This window comes from Schistocerca cancellata, chromosome 5 (genome assembly GCF_023864275.1).
Source record: "Schistocerca cancellata isolate TAMUIC-IGC-003103 chromosome 5, iqSchCanc2.1, whole genome shotgun sequence".
NCBI lineage: Eukaryota > Metazoa > Arthropoda > Insecta > Orthoptera > Acrididae > Schistocerca > Schistocerca cancellata.
In genome coordinates, this window is record NC_064630.1 from 739,186,365 (window position 1) to 739,204,371 (window position 18,007).

Here is an 18,007-nt window from a genome sequence, read left to right on the forward strand (position 1 = left end):
ACACAACTGACTGTGTTTGTTTCTGACTTGTTTGTTAACTGTCTAGTTAAAATTTATGAGTGATTAAATTTTTATCACAACTGTGGTGACAAGAAAATGCCCCTTATATCCAACTTTGAATTGAGTTTTGTGAAAAAAGGTAAAGCATATTGCAAAACTGACATTGCAGGGAATGTGTTGGTGCATCAGGTATTCCCATTAAGAGATGTACCGAACTGATTTCCTGATGCAGTAACTCTAGAAGTAATGACAAGGAAATGTCAAGAAAACCTCTTCAGAAACTTGAGACTATACTTTAAAGATTAATTTAAAGGTGCTTTATGTCTCAAGTTGAACTTGAGCTTGTTGATGAAAACAGTAACACAGCTGCTGATCCCGACCGCGATGATCCACAAACAGTTCCTGAACCCTAAAAGAAGTGTGGAAAGTGCTCAGTTTAATGTGTCAAATTGAAGAGTGGTGAAACAAATCTTCATACAGGTTAAAATATGACATTTAAAGCCGTGTTTTGACATTAAATTAATTTTTTAGGTGCAAAATATAAAGGTTCTGTTTTACTTTGAACTTTTGAATGTGTTTCCATCAGAATGACAATTTTTATTTAATAAATGTTAAATGTCTGTAACTTAAACAAGAAAGTTAAACAAACATTTATGATGAGATCACTTTTTACTTTCCCTCTCACATATAAGGTGAAAAATTCACAGTGTTCCTTTGAAGAGATGGTAAATTTTATTGATATACCTATAATTTTATTGGGATAACAACTGAGCCCTTTGTAGATGCTTCAGGGTAAAAATTTGATATTACCCAAAAATGATGAAGCAGGGAAGACATAAACTTGTGACCTTTCACTCCCACTGGTGCTGCACCACTCATATCCTTCAGTTTTGCAATCTTCACTGGGGACAGTAAGACCAGTTTGTGCCACACCCTCAACCCCATATCGACTGTGATCTCCTAATATCGTTTTAGAAGTCAGGTTAAACTGGAGGCAAAAAGAACCAATGTAACTGAATACTGGTCGTTTCAGCAATAACCACCATCCATAGTTTGCATAGCATACATATAAGTCTACTAGCAGCAATATGTTTTCTATCAATAACCCTTCTGATTAAATCTTATACCCAATGACTAAGTCTGGAGTAAATGGTAATTCTGTACAGGTAGTAGCTGTGATGTGACATGTAACACATGCTGACTGTACCTACAACACTTTGCTCGTGACTTCACCCTTTCACAGTTTTTACAGCTTGTAGTTAATCCATGTAGTTGTTGTCAGTATTATTTACCCAAACAAATTATAAGACATAATTATTTCAATTATTACATACTCATGTTTATGCTGGTTACACTGTCTTTTACGACAATATTGTTGCCACTTACTGCAGTTTATTTTAATTCCACTATTGCAACAGTCTTGACCGTAGTCGTTTTCAGGATATCAGTCACAATTAATCCTTCTAATTGAATGTTACACACTTCAAAGAATGTGATATTTAAGTGATGTACAGTAAGGGTGGTAAAAATGTTATCTTTAAAAAAAACTGCGATTATCATTCATAAACCTTGCCATGGGCACTTCTGACATGCTTGTTAACATCCTGACTTGCGGTAAATTGTGATACAATACTTCATTTAACAGAGCTCTGAACCACGATCTGTATCTACCTACATACTCCACGTGCCATTGTGCCATGCGTGGTGGAGGGTAACGTACTACTACTAGTCATTTCCCATCTGGTTCCACTTGAAAATGGAGCAAGGGAAAAATGACTGTCTGTATGTGTCTGTATGGGCCCTTCTCTTATTTTATCTTTGCTGTCCTTATGCGAAATGTGTCGTTAGTGGCAATAGAATTGTTATGCAGTCAGCTGAAAATGCCGGTCTCTGATTTCTCTATAGTGTTTCGCAAAAAGAACTTAGTTTTTCCATTGGAATTCACAAAGTGTCTCCTTAATACTTGAATATTGATTGAATATACTTATAACAACTTATAACAAATCGAGCTGCAAGCCTCTGAATTGCTTAGATTTCTTCCTTTAATCAACGTGGTAGCAGTTCCAAAGACTCAAGCAGTTCTCATTGATAAAAGAGCTATACTTCCTCAAAATTAACAATAAACTGAAGTCGACCATTCACCTACCCTCCTGCTGTCCTTATTTGGTTGTTCCATTTCATACAGCTTTGCAGCATTATGGCTAGATATTTAATTGATGTGGCTGTGTAAAGCAGCACATCACTGATATTGCATTCGAATGTTATAGTGGGTTTTTTAACTCATCTCATCTGCATAAGTCATCATGTATAATCCCAGTACACTCAATGATGATACTTCCTGTATAATACATTATTATCAAGCAGTTACAGATTATTGCTGCTTGCCCTATCCTTCACATCATTTATGTGTATAGAGAATAAAGAAGGTCCATGGGGCACTTCCGACAATACCCATGTGCCTTACGTACATTTACTGTCAAGGACATCCCTATACCCAAGAAGTCGTCAAGCCACTCACAAATCTGGGAACCTTTTCTGAATCCTCAGACCTTCATTAACAGTTGGCAGTAGCGTGCCATGTCAAACACTTTTTGAAAATCTAGGAATGTGGAATAGTTCACCGCATATCATGTGTGAGGATGAATGTCAAAGATTACGTAAGTCTATTATAATATTTTATGAATGTCAGAGGTTCATTCGTCCATGTAAGTGGCAAAGTAAACAACTTCAGTATACCTATATTTACTACATAATTTTCTGATTCTGAAGTCTTTCTTAAGTTATTTTTATACATTTCACTTAAGCAGTAGAAAAATTGAAATAATTGTACATACACAAAAAATAGCAATGTGATAAAGGGTTTGCCCCCCCCCCCTCTCTCTCTCTCTCTCCTCCCCCCCCCCCCCCCCCCCCCCCCATGATCCGAAAGCTGATCTATCATTGTTTTCTTCTTTGTGTATTTCTTAATATACAAATAGAAAGCAAGGTAACACAGAAGTGGTTAAAAGTGTGACAGGAAAAATTTTCTGACAAGAAGCATCATACACAGTGCATCAAGGAAGGATAATGTAGCAAGAAAATATGACATGGGGTCCTTCAACATTCTACCATATCATGCCTGTTATTATATTTGAAAAGTAAATTACACACTTATACTGTAGAGTTGAAATGAAACTTGCAGGCAAATGTACATAGGTGCTATAAAATGTCTGGCTATCAGAGAAAAAGTTTATATATATAGAAACCAGTCTTATAAAAATCAAATTATTTTGACTAACAAAAGAGCTTTGACTCACATCAAGATGATTATTGTAAAAAGTAGTTTGTAACATTGTCATTGGTCATCAATTTGCATATTCTTTTGTTATGTTAATAATGACGCAGAGATTGGTTTAGAAAATTAAGTTGAGTCTTTCAACTGAGGTAACAAGAATATATTGCCACATTTAGGCCTAAGAGTTAGGGGAGAATTTTGCTTCTGATAGGTGTTTTTCTCTTGAAAACCAGAAAAACCGTGTTGTAGGATGTAGTTTTGCCTAGAAGTGGTATGCACTATTGAAGAATGATCACCTCTAAGAATGAGCATGGGAAGAGGGGTCTTAGAAGTGAAAGAGGAATTTACCTACTTAGAAAGCAGGACCACAGAAGATGGTAGAAGCCACAAAGAAGTTATGAACAGTAAAAATTGCATTTAATTTGAGAAAGAACTTTCCCACCTCAAAGAACATCAGTCTGGATAGAAAGGAATGGATGATGAGAACCTTTGTTTGGAGGTTGGTCCTAAATGGGTATGAAACTTGGACAGTAGGAAAACAAGAGAAGACTGCTACAAGCCCTGGAGATTTGATGCTACAGAAGTATGATGATGATGATGATGATGATGATGATGATGACGATGTTTATGATATGCAAGAAGGAAGAGAAAGGTGGGCAGAAAAGTGAAATGGTGTATTGTTGCAAACCACTATCAGGGTTGAATACTAAAAAAGAAGAGAGTAGCAAAAGATCCTTTCATCTATATCAAACAGACAGTTGGATTCCATTCATTGCCATTGCCAGTGCCAAGAACAACGAAAGTCTTGTCTCCAAGATGGAACCAGAGGATTTCAATGATCATAGCACACTAAACCAAGGGTTGCATAGAGCCTCATTCAAAATAACTTGAGTATGTCTGGCTAGAAATTTCGTCTGACAAATCCACTACACTAAGGAGAATGAAAAATTGTAACATCCTGCAATTGTGGATTCATCAAAGCATTGCAAAGAAACTGAGAGGTACTAACAGAAAAATAAGATATCTATCAACAACTACCATGGAATGCACATCTATCTACCAAAATCCATTGAATGAGTACCAAAAATGCATTACTGAATGTACATGTATAGTGAATGGTCTTAAATTTTTCAGAATCTTCTGCTGCTGCTTGTATATCTTTGTATTGCAATAAACGTTACATATTTCAACTTCTTTTGTTGCATTTTCTCAAAATAAGTTTTATATTTCTGCATTAACACAGAAAAACCAATGTGTTTCAGCAGTAAAATGTTGTAAGTGATCAGATACAACATTGTTCGCCCAAGAAAATTAAAGTAGTGCTATTTTTTCAAAGATAACAAACGCAATTATATAATAACTGTTACAAAATATGCAGAATATAACAAAGAAAATAATCATTTTTTGACAATATAATGTAATCGGATAGATAAAATCTGTGGCAGGAAAGTACACACATAAAAGGAGGTTATGTTATTGCAGGCTTCTGAAAACAGTGGCTCCTTCTTCTGGCAGACTTACCATCCGGTAAGTCTCCCCTGACCCGTAGTTCCGAGTGAATTTTGAGAAATCTAACCTGTTTTCTAAACCTCTCCAGACCTTTTCCTTCACCCCTCTTCCTTCATCTTCAACCCTTCTGCCGGAAAAAGGGGTGGCCCTTTCTCCGAAAGCTTGCAATAGTATAACCTTCTTTTATGTGTGTGTTTTCCTGCTGCCGCTTGGTGAGTAAAATATGCAGATTGGTCCATATACACCTCCTGTGCCAAGAAAACTCAAATAGGTAAGCTTAAAACAGGTGTTTTTTTTCCCCCTTCTGTAATATTTTGGGCTACAATGTTGTTCGGGTGAATGATTCAGATGTTGAATAGAGATGGGAGCAAGGGCCAACTGTGTCATGCTCCACAATTTCTTGGTTTCCATTCAGGAAATTCTGGACTTACTTTCACTGAGACTGTATCTCTCTGTATAAATATAACTGGACTGTGTAATCTGATAATTTGTTTTGTCATCTGCAAAATTTTTCAATATTTATTTTTCTTTTTTTAAATAATACATTACATGCTTTTCAATTAATTTTTGGAGAAAAGTGTCAGATTGACGCTAATGAAAACTCTCATGTTTGGGACAAAACTAGAAATTTTATGATAAGCTGTTATGTAGTCTATTATTTACTGAAAATTTCTAATTGACCATGCATATGGATAGCATCCTTTGTGATGGTGAACAGGTTTGTGATTTGGAGGCATAAAATAATGAGAAATTTATAATTTCAGTGGAACTACAATTTTGCATTCTCTGATTTTACATTTTTCACAGTTCTGCACCATAAATTCGTGGCCACTGTGAAAACCCCCATAAGTTTAATGCTAAAAATTCCCTGATTCTATGTTTCTTCCTAGTAAGTTGCCCCCACCCCCACCCGCAGTGTCAGGGGCTAGAATATACCCATGGCCCTTCCATGCCTTTCCCTCACATTATTTTGCCTTTTGACCTTCACTTTCCAATTTTACCAAAGTGCGGGCCGTTTGGGTAAGTTGTGGAAGGATGCCTTACTGTGGTGCACTACCTCTCCACTGTACACTGTTACCTTTTGCACCTACCAATCAAGTGGATCTACCTCTGCACCTGAATTCCAGCATGGTAGCCAGTCCGTTGTGGTGGGGTTGTCATGTACTCACTTGGTGGTAGCCCCCATGACAATACAGGGATTGCATTGCTGAAGCCTGAGCTGTGACCTCACTGTGTCAGCCGAGGAGTAGGTGCCTGACCACTTTGGGGTACCTGGCTACTGTGCCAGGTGGCTTTTGCCTTAGCACAGTGGCACCCAAGAGGAGAACAACTAATCAAAGTGAGTGGCATTGGGGTGCATGATGTGCAATGAAACAGATAAAATTAAAGGTGACCGTGCCAACACAGCTGTCTCATCAGTCAGAAACAGTGATTTTAATGCAGAAGTTTACAGTCCTATGGCATTTCCGTCATTGACCATGCCTCGAGATGAGAACCAGGCAATGAGAAATGAAACTCTTTCGCTTCAATGAAGCCAATGTTTTTCATTGAAAATATTGAAGATTGGTTTGGGAAGGTTGCGGCGATAGAGGAGATGAGAAACGGATCTTTGCTGATCAAAACATGATGTACCAGTCAGCATTTCTCCTCGTAACAAGCTCAGTAGAATTCAAGGTGTTATTTTTCATCAGCACCTAACACTCCAAACTGACAAAGAGCTGCGTACTAATCTGGCATGGCGTGGAGTCCATTTTCTTTGCTGCATCCAGAAGTGACCCAAGGTTAATAGAGTGGACACTGGAGCTTTTATCCTAGCCTTCAATGGCAACATTTTGCTCGAGAAGGTTAAGGTCATGGTTTATAGGTGTGATGTCAGGTGTTCCTTTCCTCCTCTGATGAAATGTTTTCAAGCACCAAAGGTTTGGACACATGGTCTCCCACTGTTCTAATGAGGCTGTCTGTAGGGCATTTGAATGGGCATCCCAGGGCAGCCCTTGTGACCAGACCCCTCAATCTGTCACCTATCTGGAACCCCACCCTCATTGTTCACTGCAATACTCAGCGTTCAAGAGGGAATAGAAAATTCAAGAGTATAAAACATTTGAACACCTGTCTTACCAAGATACAAGGAAAAAGTTTGAAAGACTTCAGTTGAGTAATATGGTCTCCAATTTTGCGACTTTCGTGTCACAGACCACACCTCATGCAATGGCTATGTCTCACATGACACCTCCAGGCTCTGGTTGTATTCCAGAGCCTGCCCTCCAGTTGGGGGAGGGAACATCAGCTCCTTCATCGCCTACACCTATAGCACTGATGGTTCCCACATCATCGGTGCAGCCAGAGGTGCCTATTCATCCTCTGGCATCAGTAATGAGGACAAGGACCAGCAGCTGCGTGCTGCAGTCCAAAGAAAAGTATGGCCCTCATTGCTTCTGGAAGATAAAATGGGGAAATCTTTACAGAAATCAAAGTCTCAGAAGGATATTAAAGATAAACAGAAAGGTTAACTACTTTCTGAGGCTTCAGACGTTCTGCTCCCCAGCCCTGCAGAAGTCGAGCCTATGCACATGGATGATGGATTGCGCAGTCAAGCGGACCACAACCCAGTAGCAAAGTAATCACACCCATATTTTCCATTTACCACTTTCCCAGAGCTGACACCAACATTCTTTCAATGGAACTGTAATGGCTACTATCACCATTTGACTGTACTCAGTCATCTAATGGCTACTTATTCCGTAATTTGTATAGTGATTCAGGAAACACTGTTTACAAAAACACACTTCCCTACTCTGAAAAACTACCACCCCTACGTACCAACTCCATTAATGTCGAGAGAGCGTCCGGTGGGATCTTTACCTTCATACACTGTGATATTTTCATTGAACAGGTCCACCTTACCACTGCACTAGAAGCTGTGGTCGTTTACGTGTCAGTTCAGACGACAATATGTAATGTTGGTCTAGCACCAGGCATGCCTTTCCATTATCACAATCTGTTAAGAGATAGTGGCACAGCTCCCTGTCCCCTTCCTCTTATTGGGGGACTTAAAAATGCACATAATCCTCTGTAGGGCTGCGACACTGCCTCACAGAGGCTGAGTACTAAGACACATCCTTTCAGAACTGGATATCTGCCTACTCAACACTGCAGTTGCGACTCATTTCAGTGTGATCCACAGAAATTTTCAGCTATTGATCTCGTAGTTTGCAGCCCGAGTATCTAACCTCTGATTCAGTGGCGTGACCAAGGCAATCTTTGTGACAGTGACAATTTTCCTATTGTTCTCTCCCTCTCCACTCACAGACGTCTACAACATGCTCCACATTGGCTGCGTCGGAAAGCTGATTGGCAGGTTTCTCCTCTGCAGTCTCTTTTGCAGCTAGTCATGTGACGGATGTTGACAGGTCCAACAGGTTGACAGGTTGCTCATGCTGCAGCAGCGACAATACCCCACTCCTCTGGCTCATCCTGATGACTGCTGGTGTCATGGAGGTCTGAAGATATAGCACAGCTATCAGGGAATGCTCCAACACGCTTCAACGGCACAAGCACCATCCCTCTCTGGATAATTGAATAGCGTTCAAGAGACTCTGGGCGAAAGTGCAGTTTTAATAAAGAAAAGAAGCAGAAGTATTGGGACCAATAGGTGTCAACTATGCGATCCCATACCCCATCGTCCCAGGTATGGATTAGTCTCCATCGCATTTTCGGCCATCCACCACCCATTGCAATTCCTGGCATTCTTGTCAACTGTAACATCTGCACTGTTCTTGTGGTACTTGCCAAATATTTTGTAGCACACTTTGCTGAAGTGTCCTCTTACAATAATTACCATTCTCATTTCCTGGTCCGGAAACACATTATTGAGTGCCACCTGCCATCTTTCCAAGCTTTTAAGCCAGAGGGTATAAACCACAATTCCAAAGCAGCTTTCAGGCTTTCCGGTCCGCCACAGATCACTTGGTTCATTTGGAATCCACAGTACACAGTGCTTTTTCGCATCGCCAACATCTGATTGCTGTTGACCTTCAGAAGGCATACGGTACCATCTGGTGACAACACATCCTCTGTACACTGCATGAGTGCATTTCAGGGGAAGTTTATCCATTTCAATACAGAATTTCCTGTCTTTCTTTTTTTCGGGTCCGGATAGGTTCGACTTTCACCAGTCACTATGTACAGGAAACTGGTGTCCCTCAGGGTTCAGTTCTGAACATAACGCTGTTTGCTATTGCCATCAATGGTATTGCGTATTGCCTGTACCACAGTGCACTGCTGAGTGCCAGCTTCAGGAGGCTGTCTGGAGAGTCCATTACTGGGCCCTGAACCAATGCTATCAATTTTCCCTGCAAAATGATGAGTTGTGCATTTTTGTCAACTCTGGACTGAGCACCCACACCCAGAGATTTATCTTCGTGACAAGTTACTTGATGTTGTTAACACTTTCCAATTATTAGGTATTTTATTTGACCACAAGCTAACTTCGCCGAATGGAGGCAACTTGCGTGAAGAAGCTGAATGTTCTCTGTTTTCATAGTCAATCCTTGTGGGGCATGGACTGCACAGTTCTTCTGCTTGGACTATGGATGTGTTGCCTGTGTGTGGGCAGCACCGCCCTTTCTCAGCCAACTGAAGCCTGTTCGCCACACTGACGTGCGGTTGGCATTGGGGGCCTTCTGTACGATCCCTGGTGATAACTTCCTGGTGGAAGCCAGTGTCCCACCGCTGCGGGTTAGACAAGAGGAGCTTCTGGCAAGTTATACAGTCACAGTCTGTCAGATGCCTATCCACCCATGTCACTCAACTCTGTTCCACAACCAGCAGTTCAGACTGTTTGCACATTGCCCAAAACGGAGAAGACCAGCTGGGATCCGACTCGATATTCTACTGAAGGACCTCCAACAGCCTCTGTTAGTCTGTTTCCCTAGAGCTCCCTTTCAACATTCCTGTGGGCTGTACCAAGTCCTGTGATACAGATGGACCTCTTTTGTGGCCACAAGATGGATGCTGACACCTGACCCCTGTTTCTTTCAATCCTCCACAGTTATTCTAATTTGGTATGCATCTACACAGATGGATCGAAAGTCAATGACAGGGTCACTTGCAGCTCGCACATGCAAGGGGACACACAAAGCACTCTCTGCTGAGTACCTGAAGTGTATACATTGCAGGGTTGGTTGCCATCTCTCAGGCTTTGCAATACGCCAAATCCCAGACCCTGGCTAACTTTCTCATTCTGCGCTATACCAAAAATCTTTTGGTCACAAACATCCAAGACCTTTTGGCTGATGTCTACAGCTCTGGAAAGATCGTGACTTTTGTATGGACACCGAGCCACATAGACATTCCAGGAAATGAACTCGCCAACCATCTAGCGAAACATGCTACTTCAGAAGATCAACTTGATGTCGGGACAGCCCAGACTTAAGATTACAACTTCAACACTATATTTTGAGGCTCTGGGAATTGGAATGGCAGACTACTATGACCCAATACAAGTTGAAAGTGAACAAAGGGTAGCATACATCTTTTCAGGTCTCTCAGAAAGGTGCCATTGTGTTGTGCCGTCTACGCATTGGCCACACAGGACTCACCCACAAGTTCCTTCTGCGTTGGGAGCTGCAGCTGAAGTAGTCTAGTGATGATAGTGCATGTTCTCGTTTAGTGCACTGTGTTAGTCTATCTGCAGGATGCTCTCAGCTTGCCTACCTCACTACCTCAGGTGCGTGTGAGTGATGTGACAGCCACTACCAAAGTGTTGCATATCCTCAGGGAGAGGGTATTTTACTTTAACGTATAATATTCTTCCACTTCCAGAGTTAGAGGTGATTGTGGGGGGGGGGGGGAGATCCACCCCCTGTAGTGGGTACCGACCAAGCAACTGCAGATCCCTTTCTTCCCCTCTCACTTTGTTGTGCTTTTAGGCCCCCTTAACAAGGTTTATGCCTGGTTTATCTCTTTCCTTTTACCTATTGTGGTACAATTGCTGTCACGCCATTTTAAACACTCTGGCTGAATTATATAGTTTGAGCAGCCTAGCCCCCATTGTTTTAGCTTTTTACCTTTTGACATGTTTCTCTCAAGATAAGGAGGGACTCATGACCCCGTTATTTAGTCCCTTAAATACATAACCATCATTGTTAATCTAGTAATGAGTACCTAGATTCTAAGTTCTTACTCAATGTCTCGTTTGACTTCGTCCTGTTTTCTTCCTATTGACATTTGATATGACTTAACTAGTTATAAAGGGCACAAAAGACAGATGGTTCACACCATGGGTCGTAGTGGTGTTAACGGAATATTTTAGTCCGTTGTGGACAGGATAAATGTGAGGAAGGAAATGCTGACGTAATCCATAACTGGTGTTGCCAATGCAGCTTGCACCATTTAGCTTCACCATGCAATTATGATACAACTACTGCTAGGTTGGAGCGGTAATGGAAAAGCAAGACAGTCAACACAAAGTGTTCCAAACCGAGCCAATATGTGACGAAGGTTCCCAGCCATCACCTTTTCTTGTGCCTCTTATAACTCATTCTCATATTTTCGCAGGTATTTCTGATGTACTGTATTCAGCAACTACACCGATTGTCGACCTTTTAAATTCAAACGTTGAGTCTCGAAGAATATGCCCAGTCAGAATCGAGGAAACATCGCCCATTTCTGACTAGTGAACTCTTATTGGGTGGTGACGTGTTAAGTCACCCAATAGCCAGCACAGCAAACACACCACACTAACACACACAAAATGAGCTCACCTACTGGATGAGTGGAGAGGGGGGTGTAGGTAGGGGTGAATGCATTTTGTGAAATGCTGAAAATATACTTTTCGCCTAGATGATGTGCTACGACAGATATGTCATATGGGAGCAGAACAAGAGTTTTGCAATAGCTCATTTTAAACCTTTTCGTGTTAAAATCTAATGTAGTACAGTTGCAAGAACTACATACACTACTCATGTATATACTTTGCACAGCAAACACAACACACTGTAAATTGTAAATATTGGCAGCTGTGATAGAGGGCATGAAGCAAAACTGTAGCACCTGAGCTTTCTTTCAAATTTACACTTTACACAGTGTACAGAAATTCACTGAGCTGACTCCTCGTAAGCTTGTAACATCTATTGGGGAAGTGAACTCATTTATTCATGTGTCTCTCATCAAGCCTAAAGTAACGCTTAAACGGCAGTGAGCATATGCTGTACAATTCATAAGAAAAGCGTTAACCAGCAACAGCAGTGGTGACAAAGTATGTCGTTAAGCATATGTCCACATTTATGCATGTGATTTAACCACTTTGCTGTGATGTTTTTGGTTTAATTCAACATTTTCATCAATTTTTGCTTTTTTCTTGGTGAGTGCCAAGGTGATATCTCAAAAATGCTTGTTTTGAATGTATATAGTGTACATAAAGTCCGGGGACACTTTCAGTTATTTATTGCACAAGAACTAACATTGTGCAGATGTCATACATATTGCATTTTGAAGAGAAACTCTAAAAGTTTTTTTTACGAACATTCGATATGCGAACCATGAGTGACCTGGCAGACGTCAATATGGTAATTGAATTCTTGCCATACCCATCACAGAATGGCATCGTCGACGGTGGCAGTCACTTCCTGTATTCTCTCCCGGAGCTCTGCTGCATCATGTAGTAGAGACGGTACATACACCATATCTTTAATGTGTCCCCACAGAAAAAAGTCACACGGAGTGAGCTCTGGTGATCAGGGAGGCCATTTCATGAAACAGCTGTCCCCTAATGTAGCTTGTCTTTGTCCACGTCATTGAGCTTCTGCACTAGCTCCAAATTGTATGGTTTCATAGACAGCTACTGTCGCAGGACTTTCCACACTGTCATTGGAGCCATTTCGAGTTCACGGGATGCACAACACACCAAATTCTTTGGACTCCTTATGAACGGCTCTCGTACATGCTTCACATTCACTTCACTCACACTGGGACGTCTGCTTCTTTTTGCTGGGCACAAGCAACCCGTAGTAACAAATTTGTTGTTCCAGTGATAAATGGCCTTCCTTGTTGGTGGCTTCTTACCATACTTTGTTCTAAACATCTGTTGAACAGCTGTAGCACACTGGTTTTTGTCGAACTCCAACACAGAAAACTCTCTCCGCACCTGAACTCACCATGTTTACCAAACTACACTGTGGTGGCATACATAAAAAAAAACTTCCAGGGTTTCTCTTCAAAGTGACATATGTATGATATCTGTACAATTTTGGTTCTTGTGCAATAAATAATTGAAAGTGTTCCTGCACTTATGTGCACCTTGTATAATTTGAGGTCATAGCATGCCTGAAAACGACTAGTTTACCTTGTACCCAGATACCAGTTTCAATTTTTTGATGAGTTTTTACTTACAGTTATACATTGTGATTTTTTAAGAACTGATAAAACTCATTAATAGAAATTATCATATAAACATTGTATTGTACATTTAATTTGGTTCAGTTAGACAGATTTTATACAAAGTATTGGAGAGGATTGCGATTTTTAATCGTATATGGCAGTTAAATGTGTTTTTGTTCTTTTTTTGGGGGGGTTAACATTTTCCTCAATTCTGGATTTTCCTCAATTTTGCCTTTTTAAAGCCTGGACCACATAAAAATGTAAAATAGGGGTTTCACTGTAGTTGTATTACAGGCATACTCCCATTTTCCCTGAGGAAGAGCTTTCAGTTCTCCAAGCCAAGAATGTTTGCATTTGTCCCTCCTAATGTTGTGTATGTGTCTTTTGGTAGTACTGGAATTTTGCCTTCTGAAGATAAGTGCTGGCCAGACATTATCTTATTTTTTGTACTTTTGAAATGGGTAACAAGGAAAAATATTCAGTATGGAGCTGTATCCAGACAAAGATAGTCTGTCTACACGATAGCATACATACAAGAGTTGAGAGAAACACTCTTTCAAATTGCAAAGATTCCTTCATGCAGTTTGTAACGTTTTCTCCCTCTTGCTTGGTAAAAGAGCCCCAGTTCTGAATGCATCTGTAATTTACTTTTGTGAAATATGTGTTTTTGTATGTCTTTAACAAATAGTAAAGTATGTAAAATACATGAAGGACATTCTGAAGTTAGAGAATGGTCAAGTTCTTCTATTAGGAGGAGTGATATGATCTCATTTTGATGATTTGCACTGGTTATCAGTTAAATAGTTGAAATAATAGTTATTTCATCTCTGTAGATATGTTTGCGTGCAAGCAATTGAAGTTGATTTTGTCATTCCTTCTGTGGCCATAGTGTTCCATTCATTCAACAAATTCAGATTTGAAAGAAATTATTTTGTATCAGTATTCAATCTGGGTAGTGAATGGCAACCATTTATCAAGTAGCTTTTTAATGTTTGGAAAATGATTGAACGTGTGCTTGAACATCCTGTATTACTTGTGGTGTTGCACAGGTGGATGTGTCTAGGTCTTAATGCCGTGTGTGTGTGTGTGTGTGTGTGTGTGTGTGTGTGTGTGTGTGTGCTTTTGAGAACGCATGTTCTCTATCTCGAGAAAGAGTTCCTGCCACAAACTTTTGTATGTGCCTGTTGACAACTCAATGTTTCTGCTTTTTGGTAAGAGGTCTCCTTTATTCCTAAAGTATTCATGTTTTATGAGAACTTTCCTACTATAATTCTGATTCAGTTAACTCTTTAATACAATCTTTCAGACCTTGATAAATATAATTTACTCTGTCAGCACAGCAAAATTAAAAAAATAAACATGACAGAGTTATTTTTTTCTTTCAGTTTTATGATAGTAGCTTTAGATTGATGGTTTTCTACCCTAAATGTTGACATTGTTTGACTCTGTTCATATACAGTTTGATTCATGTGCAATTACATGTTTACTTACACTACTGGCTTGTGGAGAACTTGGTTGCATATTTAATTAAGTACTCGTACCTTACTTTTAACTTGATACTATTTTCGTAAATTCCATTAACATTTCTAGCTGTAAACATTCAATTCAGTAGTAGAGAAACTGATTTTATTATGTACCTTTTGTAGGAGCTATGATAGTCAGAAGCTTGTTTAGAAGTAATAATGGTTTTCATCTGTAGATCTGAATCGATAGTAATAATATTGCATGGCTTTTACTTATATTAATTTCTAACAGTTTTCAGCAAATATGTGTTGTATGAAAATTAATTAATTGGTATTAACATCTTACGTTTGATAATTTGAAATATGAAATGTAAATACTTTCATTACTCTTTTTCTGTGCAATCATAACTGCTTCGCTCTATTGTTTCTTCCATGTTCTAGGACAATTACATTATTATTGCATATGTCAGGATGAATATTTTAAGTGTGTTCTGTGCCAATATTAAATATGAGTACAGTACTTTTTTTTGGAGAATCCTTTTTTTTTTGTTAGCACCAATCTGTTTCTTAAATTTGCCTTGCATTGCTTATATTGTGTGTTCTCATTCTCACTCCCTGAGGAGGTGAACTTTCTTCACTTCTTTAACTACATCTTTCAATGTTACGTAAGCTACTGTTCACCCTCTGCTGTTCTGTCACACTTACTTTGCCAAAATATATTGTCAACCTAAATTATGTAACCCACTAAATAGGTTGTCCACTACATTCACAGTTTCTTTGTAGTTGAAGTTTCCATTGATTTGTTTGAAAACCAGGTTAAATAGCAGTAACAATAAACTGAAAGCCCATGTACATGTGTGTACTTTTCTGACCTGTTATTTACAAGCAAGAAGTGCCGAGAAGGTTGTATAGCGAACCTCAAAAGACACTTCCTTTAGATTTTGGATATTAGTTCTTACACAACTCCAATGATTTTAGTAACTGTGGGTTTATCGCAATGACTCTTGCTGATTTGTTTCTGCTTCAGTCATTCTGTGCTCTGTTAACCCATGGCTACATTAGTGATTCCTTCCATATAAACCCCCTTATCTTCTGTTAAATTGTCAAAGCAGTTTTCATCATAATCCTACCATTTCATATCTTCTGCAAAAACAGTACACACACACAAACCCCCCCCCCCCACACACACACACGAGCTTGCTCACACTAATATGCTCTAAATTTTTTGTGAGCCTTTTCTATGGAGTTGTATCTGTGGCTCTTTTTTGTTATATAGGTGGTGCTTTCTGTTTCTAATTGTTTCTTTCATTATTATGTCCCACTTCTATTCTTTTTAACTCTCTAAAAATTAATTAAGAATGTTACAGAGTAGACTTTTTTGTCCAGGCCAATGAATTAAACAAAGAAATTCCACTGTTCCACAGTTTTAATTAATTTCTTAGAATATTATTGCCTTTTTATTCTCACTTTTTCTCTGTGTTTTTAAATTTCAGTTTTCTGTTCACCACTAGAAGTCTGTGATCTGAATCGTTGTTCATGCCTGGATAGGCAGTGCAGTACCATAAATTTTTGTTTAACTGTGATTTAGTTACATTTTCATGTTTGTCATGGTCTTTTCCATGTATCCCTTCTTCTCTTGTAATCTTAGAAGCATTCGCTGCAGTCAGTTGCAATTTTTCATATCATTCCAGAAATGTTTCTGCTCTGTTGTTTCTTTAGCCCACGCCATATTATTCAGTAATTGTGCAGTTTTTTTCCTCCCCTGCTGCTGTGGTGCTCAAATCACCCAAAACTATTCCATTTTCACCCCCCTAAATGTACATATTTTATCAAGTCCTGAGTGTCATCATCTACTTCCTCTCTACTTTACACCACCACCACCGCCATCCATATCAGCTTTTGATATGGAAGTGTAAATCTGTAAAATGGTAGTTGGCTTAATTTCAATTTTGTGAATAATTATTCTTCCATTGAATTGCTCTCTGTTACCCATGTTCCTAATTGTAACAATACTAGTACCGTTTACACCATTTGCTCATACTTTGTTTTTTACTGTGTTGTCATTCTGTTCATTTTACTCAACTAACCACTCTCAAAAAAGTTTTCTGTGGTGTTGATCCATAGCCATGCAATATTTTTTGAAAGAGCAAACCACCATTTGACTCTGCATTACAGTTTTTATCTTCTGTACTATCTAGATTTCGGCTTTTATACCATTAGCAAGTACAATGTCAAAAGTTGTTAGACCATTAACACATCATACTTGTTAAGGAAGTCCAACAAAGCAGTTAAACAAGACTAACAGATGCCTTAAAGATCAAATGGTGGTTTATTCTTTCGCAAAAATACCCCCCCCCCCCCCCCACACACACACAAAGGCACAGAGGCATCAGTTAGCAGTAGCATTAAAAATTACATTTTTATAGTGTTTCACAAGAAAAGTATAGGTTTATTGTGTTGTGGCAGGACCTAACAAACATGCGACCAAGCCCTGTTGCTGGACGACCTGGCTTTGGAACACCATATTCATCTCCTGCACGGAGTGCAACAGCTACAGCACCATCAGCAAATGACACTGAAATTGCTGTTACAAAAATCAGTGCTATGTTTCCAACTGTCAGTGAAACACACATTCGGGCATTGCTTATCAAGTAAGTTATTATTTGTACCTTTTTACTTCACTAGAACACAGATGTATGTGTACTTTCCCGTACTTCATAAGAGTGCAGTATAACCTTCAAACTCAAACATATTCAGTGAAAGGACAATGTGAAACTTTTTAGGTAGTGCAGCAAAACAGTCAGTCTTATCAAAAGAGAGGAGGGGCAAAGTGTTGAACTCGCATATAAGTGGGAATATTTTACAATGAAATATCAAGTCATCAAATACTCTCAGGAAACAGCATATTCACTGTCAAAGAAAGGCACTCTGTGACACAGCTACTTTAGTGATTAGAAAAGATGAAACCACGAAATTGGTGGCTTTGGAAGTATTTTATTGAAGAAGTGAAATCTTATGCCATAAGGTACATTTGCATCGAGTCAAGTGATTTTCTGAGAATTTCTGAAAACACTCAAATATCCTCATAATATTAAACAATTGTGGAGGGAATGAGACCAAGCCCAATAAGGATGAACAAAAATTACAGCTTCTCTTAAGCATCTGATACTTAGCCAAAATTCTGTTTTCAACAATGTATAGAAATTATGTATTAAAGATGGTGGACATAATGGAGAAGGAGAATCAGGATGTGACACTTGGACCTCCTACCACCACAACAACAACAACAACAACAACAACAACAACGTGTGTGGTCCAAACAGTATGAAAGATTGCTTCCTGCAGGAATTCAGCACATCTCCTGAAGATGCTGAATAGAAAA

General features: G+C 39.2%; 1 protein-coding gene across 2 annotated transcripts in view; it reads left to right on the top strand.

Annotated features, from left to right (window-relative positions):
- LOC126187315 (uncharacterized) overlaps nt 1–18,007 on the top strand; it is a 187,787-nt gene that overhangs the window by 101,008 nt on the left and 68,772 nt on the right. For both annotated transcript variants that reach the window (XM_049928318.1, XM_049928319.1), the window contains exon 3: nt 17,092–17,276. In XM_049928318.1, coding sequence (XP_049784275.1) covers nt 17,092–17,276 — 185 coding nt within the window. The remainder of the gene's footprint in view (nt 1–17,091; nt 17,277–18,007) is intronic.